Source organism: Metopolophium dirhodum, chromosome 6 (genome assembly GCF_019925205.1).
Source record: "Metopolophium dirhodum isolate CAU chromosome 6, ASM1992520v1, whole genome shotgun sequence".
Taxonomy (NCBI): domain Eukaryota; kingdom Metazoa; phylum Arthropoda; class Insecta; order Hemiptera; family Aphididae; genus Metopolophium; species Metopolophium dirhodum.
The window spans coordinates 12013192-12021134 of NC_083565.1; the positions used below are offsets into that span (position 1 = coordinate 12013192).

General features: G+C 30.4%; 1 protein-coding gene across 1 annotated transcript; it reads right to left on the reverse strand.

Annotated features, from left to right (window-relative positions):
• Positions 1–5: 5 nt before the first annotated feature.
• On the reverse strand, positions 6–2632 carry LOC132946142 (adenosine 5'-monophosphoramidase HINT1). The gene is made up of 3 exons (XM_061015985.1): positions 2356–2632; positions 423–527; positions 6–275 (listed from the first exon to the last, which is right to left on the reverse strand). The coding sequence occupies exons 1-3, from the start codon at positions 2584–2586 to the stop codon at positions 111–113; spliced, it is 501 nt and encodes a 166-aa protein (XP_060871968.1). The 5' UTR covers positions 2587–2632; the 3' UTR covers positions 6–110.
• Positions 2633–7943: the final 5311 nt, after the last annotated feature.

Sequence of the window (7943 nt, forward strand, 5' to 3'; positions counted from 1 at the left end):
CATAATTATATCTGTCCCAGTTTATTTTTAATATGACATTTTGTTTAATTAAATAATTTGCTTATACATATTAACAATTTAATACATATTAAATTGAGTGTTAACAAAAATTAGCCAGGAGGCCATCCAAGTTGACGGCCACCAAGGACATGCAAATGTAAATGATAGACCGATTGAGCCCCATCCTTTCCATTATTAACTACCAAACGAAAACCGTCATTCAATCCTTGTTCTTTTGCTACTTTGCTTGCAACCAACATTAAGTGTCCAAGTAACTGAAATCAAAAATAATTTTTAGCATTTTTTAAATATATTTCTGGAGGCAGATTTTGTTATTTATTTTTACTTATACAATTAGATGTTTATAATAATTTCAGGAGATAAAGCATAATAATATATGTTTTAATTGCAAAGTAAAATACCGTTTCATCAGAGCTGTCAGCGGCAGATAACATTTCAATTGGTTTCTTAGGTATTACCAAAAAATGAACAGGTGCTTGAGAATTGATGTCATGAAATGCAACACACTAATAAAAATAGTAAAATTATTATAATATACATGAAAAAACCTTGCATTGATAGTATACATCATTGTCAATTATTAATTTTTTTTAAAAAAACAATTTTTGCTCATTTGAATGTATTTTTTGTCAATTCTACTGATGGACCAGATAACGTGATAAGGCTTTTGCAAACTGATTTGAATTCATTAATATTATGTCTACTTGAGATCAATCAGGGTATCAGGACACATTTTAAGATATTTAATTTAATTTTCAAACAATCGCCAAAATTTATAGTTTATTAAAGAAACAAATTTTAAAAAAGTGACTTGAATACGGAAAAGCTTTAATAAGAAATAATTATTATGTTTTTGTTTAAGAATTAGAACTTAAAAAATTTAAAAACTTAATACATTGATGAACATGACAGCTATAGCATTCGCCTAACCCACTGATGTTTATAATTTATATTCCATATTATACTAAAACAATGTTGATTCCTTGTGTAACTACAAAACATTAAATTAATGCAAAAAGGGTTGTGTTTTATTTATATTATTATATTTTAATATATATTTCAAATATCAATTATACATAGTACCTATGTACAGTTGTACTACACTCCAATCCAATAATTTGTATAAATATGGAACATTATTGACAATAATATCATTTTATAGTAATATTAGAAGTGATAAACATACTTTAAGGGATTCACTTAATTTTTTAAGCGGATCGAGAAAAAAATGTGTTTAATATATTTTATTAGTATACCCATAAATATATTTATCAATATATCACATTCACTGGTGGAAGGTGGACCCAACCCAACCAGCAACTTTTGCTTTGTTCACAATATTTTTTAGGTGAACACATATTATTATTTAGTAAATTTATTTACCCTACACAAAAGATAAAAAAAATATTATAATAAACAATCATGAATGTAAAAATAAAAAGTTAAAAATGTATATTCCCATTGGAATTTGAAATAATCTACTGTAGCCATTGACATAGTTAAATTAAATTAATATGTCTATGTTAGTAGTTTATACGATAAACAAATAATTATAGAGATACATTGGCTTATGTAGAAACAGCAAATTATGCATTATGATTACTAGCAAATTTTTGTGATGCACACAGCCTGTATGCCAATTAAAATTTTATGCATAATGCAATTACTACAGCTATAAACAAAATAACTTTGAGTACCAATGACTTTGGAAGATCTCTTAAATTTATTTGGTTTTATTTAATTGAGTAATGCATTATATTATTAGTTGGCGAATGTATTTTATTAAATTATAATGATAAAAATGAGTGGTATAATTTACAATTAGGAAATTAATATTATATTAGGAAATGTATTGTATCAATACATCAGTATTTGATAGTTAATATTTGAATTTCAAAATAGATGAGTAATTCCAGAGAATTTCTAATTGATGTGTTGGATTGTTTTTGATATAGGGAAAATGTTTAAGTCCAAACATGAAAATTTCACAAGTGTGAAATGTCACATCACAGTTAATCGCAATACTTATTTCTTCGCACAAAAATTACTTACTAAAACAGAAAAGTATTATGTTGTGAAAAACAATATTTAAAAAAGACATTTTCATTTACAAAATAATAAATGATGGACAACTTTTATAGACAATACTTTAAAAAAAAAAAAACCCCGTGCCTCTGAGCTACTCACAGGTTGTCTTCATATCCCTATCTACCCCTGTAGAAGTGCATAAAATGCATGAGTAGTAAATACCTATACATACAGCCATATAGATGTATAGTAAATCTTATTTTTATCACATTCATAACTACTTCATTAATCATTAGCAACACTTACAAGATCGTCTTCGTATATGAAATTACAAGGTATTTCCTTCCTAACAATTTTACCAAAAATTGTATCACCGCCAGGTGTAGCGATTGCAGATTTTTCAACCTCGGACATTTTGAATCTAGGACCTGAAAATCTTATAGGATTATAACTGCTTGTTCGATAACTACACTTAGATATATTGCTAATTTGTACTAAAGATACAAAATGCAGTAACTTTCGATTGAGAGCAAACATTGATGAGTGACGAGTGTTGATTAAAATATTAAATGTGATAAATAAAAATATGCCATATTGTTCTATGATAATATTACAGTATTATATAATCAGCTGAGTTTTTATATCTACATAGATAATAAAGAGAAAAAAGATATTATCTATTATGTATGTATGATATTTTTTATTTTTATTTATTTGAAATACACGATTGAGGGATTAGTACAGAATAATAATATACTCAAATAAATAAACTTAAATATACTCAAATCGTGTCAATATAGCTTTACTAATATCAGTATAGATAGCATAAAGATATTGACGCAAATTTTTTTAAATATTTCATACAAATTTTCATTTTCATTTTCATTTTTGTTATTTGAAGTCTTCATATGTATTCTTTATAGGTGCCAGATGGACTACATTCATAGTAAGTTCTACGACCATCATTGCATATTCTTTTTCCGGTTTGGTGTGAATATTGACAATTATTTTTTAGTTCAAAATTTATTAACCAATTTTGAAAATCTATAATTTAATGTATGATTTTTTTAGTTTATAAGAAGTGTATATTTAATAAAAAAAAATAAAATAAAAATGTTATTATGTCATAGTAGTACCTGATACACTAGAAAAGTTTATAATTTCTTCTTGAATACTCATTCCATGTTCTGTATTTAAATGATCAATAAGCAATTTTTTTTTTGAAAAAGTTTTGTCATTACAAGTGATACATTTAGATAAAATTTTTTTTTTAGCTTCATTAGTAACATTGTGTTTATTTAAAAGATGTCTTGTCAATGAAGACTTAGTTGCAAATTCTACTTTGCATATATCACAAATAATTGACATTTTGAAAATAAAGTTAAAATTAGTGGAAATTCTAAGGTGGAAACTCGTTTTTTGTACACTTTGTCAAAGTTACCTACCATTGTGATTGTTTCTTTCATGTAATTATTAAGAGCTATTTTTACAACTTTTATTAGGAAAATTTTATTACTGTACATATAAGATAAATACAAGATCCAATAAAAATATTGCATGCAATAACATGTTTAGTAACAATGTTTAGGATGTTTAGAATTAAAAACAAGCTAATATTATTTTACAATATCAATATCCACAATTTCTATATTAATGGTGGCTAATTATTTTTATAGATATCTAGAAAGGAAATGAAAGGTTAAAAAATACACAGTAAGTCTTACATAAAATAATGAAATATTTTATTATGTGCTTTACTTTAAACATTTTACTAATGTGTTAATAACAATTCTGTATTGAGAGATTCATTATTTATGTAATTAAACTAAAAATACATAATGATTATTAACGAATATTAAATGTAAATGAAAATGTATGATTTACTTTTCAGTTTCTAGTTTTTTTGTAAACATATTCATATTATACATGATTACATGAATGCATGATATAATAATTGATAAAATGATAAGAGATTTTAAATCTTGATATGGTACTCGCGCATGCGCAGATAGGCCACGGTTCAGTTCTGTGTTTAGACGCTCCTAAAAAATCACGGCAGTTTGGTAGTTCAGAATTTATCACCAGAGTACGTCACCATTCGCTCGAACTGCTCGAAGGCACGGTTAAAGATATACTTAAGACCATCTTAAACGGTGGCTGGCAGTTGTCCGAATAATGATAAAGACCGATAAGAGTGGTTGTACGGTGGTTACCCTGTGACCAACTTGAGGTGGTGTTGCACAGCAAGTCGGGGGATATTTTCGATTTGCGGAGCGGAGCGACGGCGCCGAGGAGCGTAGCGACGAGTGCCGCTAGCATGGCATCATTGTACGATGATTTTTCAAATTGGTGTCACTGGAATATGCTGGTATGGTATTGTGGTATAAACTGCCTTATCATTTTTCGGACAACTGCCCCCAACCCCATCTTAAATCGTGCTCGAAGGCTGACTATTATCACAGAAGAATTTTATACGAGTCGTAATTGAGATTTTCATTTAAATTTTATGTAATTGTATTAATTATCAATAATCTTCATTCTTCATGCCAACATAACAGTGGCAAATCCAGGGCTTAATTTTTTTTTTTGGTAGGGGGCCATGAAGGGCAAAAGTACAAAAAGTACCAAAATTGGCCAAACACAGTGTAAGATATAGGGAAACTATGGAAATTAGGGGGGCAAATTCCCCCTTTGCACCCCTTGGATTCACCCACGATGTAGAGAAGATCTTCGTTAATCCAAAATACGTATTTAACAACTGTATTTACTAAATGACAAATGTATGACATAAATTAATAAATTCCAACAAGGATCGACTTAAAAATTGTCGAAGATCGTCCACCCCTGTTATATTGTATAGATTCTTAAAAGAAACCAATGTTTTGGAATCGTGTACCAATTATTATGTATACATTTTAATAATATTATATGGTAGTATTGTAGGTATGAGCTATAATATCATACATATGTATGTATTAATTTAAATAAAATATATATTTATTGTATGATATTTATATGCTAATTGAGCAATAACACCAACATTAATACTAACAACACACAAAATAGCCTTTTTTAGGGCTCTCAACTAATTATCTTCCAACTGAATGTCGAAGGCTTAAGCAGTGACAAGAGTAGCTATTTAGCTCAATTATTTCCAGAACTTAAAGCTGATGTAGCGTCTTACTACAGGAGACTCATGTCCCAGATGTGGAACAAATGTACTGCCGAAGGAAAATCGATGGTTATAAACTTATTTTTGCCACCTATCAGAAACATTATAGAACCGCTACCTATATACGAAATGGTATCTCAAACTCGAGCCACCTATATACAAGAATGGTTGGGCCTGTCTCCGTGATAGCTACCAACGTGGCTAATATAACTATACTTAACATCTTTATAAGCCTCCAAATGAAAAATGGCCCCTGCCAACTTTTCCACCTTCCCAAGACCCCATAGCAAGGCTGGGCATTAACGAGTTAAAAAGTTAAAGTTAAGTTAAAAGTTAATTTTATTTTAACTTTTTAACTTAATTAGTTACTTTTGGCTTTTCATTAACTTAATTGTTAACTTACTAAATTTCTTTCTTAATTAACGTGAAACTAACGAGTTAATTTTTCATTTTAAGAAGTAAGTTAAGTTAATTTATTTTGTTTTTAATTTTATAATATTTCACTATTTTAGTCTATTTCGTTTTTATGTCAAAAATATGTATCGTAAATTGTTTGAAGTTAAACATTTATATCATTTGAATCTAACTTATATGGAAAAACTGTATGAAGTATAAACACTATATCCTATAATTTAGTTTTGGGTTGGAAAAAAATTAAGTACGCTAGCGTTGTATAAACAAATAAACTTTTTTTTAACTTAATAAAAAGTTAACAAAAAGTGTGTATTAACTTTTAACTTAACTAAGTTAACCTATTGTTACATTAACTTTTAACTTTTTGTTATTGGTGCATATTAACTTAACTTAATTGAGTTAAAAAAAAACATTAACTTGTCCAGCCTTGCCCCATAGTGCTCGTTGGTGATTTTAATAGTCACCACACCAGATGGGGGTATAATGAAAACAGGGAGGTTTTAAACGAATGGATTGAAACTGAAAACATGCAGCTGCTATTCAGTGGAAGACATACTTTTCACTCATGAAGATGAAATCGAGGGTATAACCCGGACCTCTGTATTGTCTCTAAAGAGTAAAGATCATAATGGTGTATCACTTGAAGCCCACTGATCCGTCCTAAATAATTTCCCAAAAAGCCAACAAAGACCAATACGCATACAAATCGGTATCCAGATTCCACTAGTTAAAACATTACTTAAATCGAGATGGAATTTTAGGAAAGTAAACTAACTGCCTTTTTTAAATTCCAAGACGATAACATCAGATGGATCGATCCAACAGCGAACAACTATGAACGCATCATTGGTATGGTTAAACAAGAATCGTTGGACTGAAACCGTAGAACGTCTAGATTTCAAACACTCTAGTCGGGAAGCCTGGTTAACTGCGCAGACTAGTTCCCAGCCGGAATCGAGGTGGCAGTGTACCTGAAATAAAACCTAATGCATTTACGAATTGACTGATAGAAACGTCAAGAGCCAACATCGATAAAGATACATCAAGGAAATTGATTATGGATCTTTAAGTAAAGAAAACCCATGCAGTGAAAAATTCAAAATGGGCTGACAAATTCACTCCCAAAGAAGTACAACTAGCATTAAAACGTGTACAACTTAGATAAGCAGCTAAACTTGATGAAATATACCTGGGGTTCATAAAATATAGTGAGCACAAAAAAATTAAGTGGCTCTCTCACTTCTTCTCCGACGTCCTCCATTCGGGAAAACTACCAAAACTCTTTAAGCAAACAAAAGCTTTAGCAGTTAAAGCCAGGAAACCAAAAAATGATGTAAACAGCTATAGACCGGTATCTCTATTAAGCGTATGCTACATATTACTGGAAAGATTGATTGACAACCGCATTGTTAGCACTATTGGTTAGGTTATATGAGTTATGTGAACAAGCTGGGTTCCACCCAAATAGGAGTGGCTGTGACCAGATAATGGCACTTACTAAAAAATGAGTATGACAGAAACGTTAAAACTGCAGTGGCATTCATAGACCTATCATCTGCCTATGCCACTGTCTGGAGAAAAGGGCTTTTATCAAAATTCTTGGATGGGATCCCATGCAAAACGTTACTAAAACTCCTCAATAATATGCTTAGTAACAGATTTCTTACTGTTCATATTAGAGAGGAAAAAAGTAAAACAAAGATGCTAAACAATGACCTTCCTCAAGGCTCTGTGTTGGCACCCCTTCTCATTAACCTATATATTACGGACCTACCAATGAAAACTGCAAGCAAATTAATATATGCTGATGACCTAGCCCTAGCTTAGCCAGAGTAAAGATTTCTAAGGCCTAGAAAACATCCTGTCTGAAGACCTTGACATATTACATGAATTCTATCATCAATGGAGACTCAAAATGATTTGGTTTGAATGGATTTCATCAAAAATGGAAGTCACCCTCTGAGATACGGGCTCAGTTTGGAGAACAGTTAGTGAAAAACAACCTCTATCCTAAGTATCTGGGTGTGACATGACGCTTACGTTCAAGAACCATCTAGCCAAACTATCATAGAAATTTATCAATTTATCGAAATTGTGTGGTACATCATGGGGAGCTGATGCAAATACCCTACGTATAAGCACGCTAGCACTAGTATATTCAGCGGCGGAATACTGCACCCTGGTATGGATAAATAGCACACATACCAATAAACTTGATACCCAGCTCAACTCAGTAATGAGAATCATAGAGGGGAACATTAAAATGGCTCCTAGTACAAAGCTAAATATAGCTCCTCCTAAGATCCGA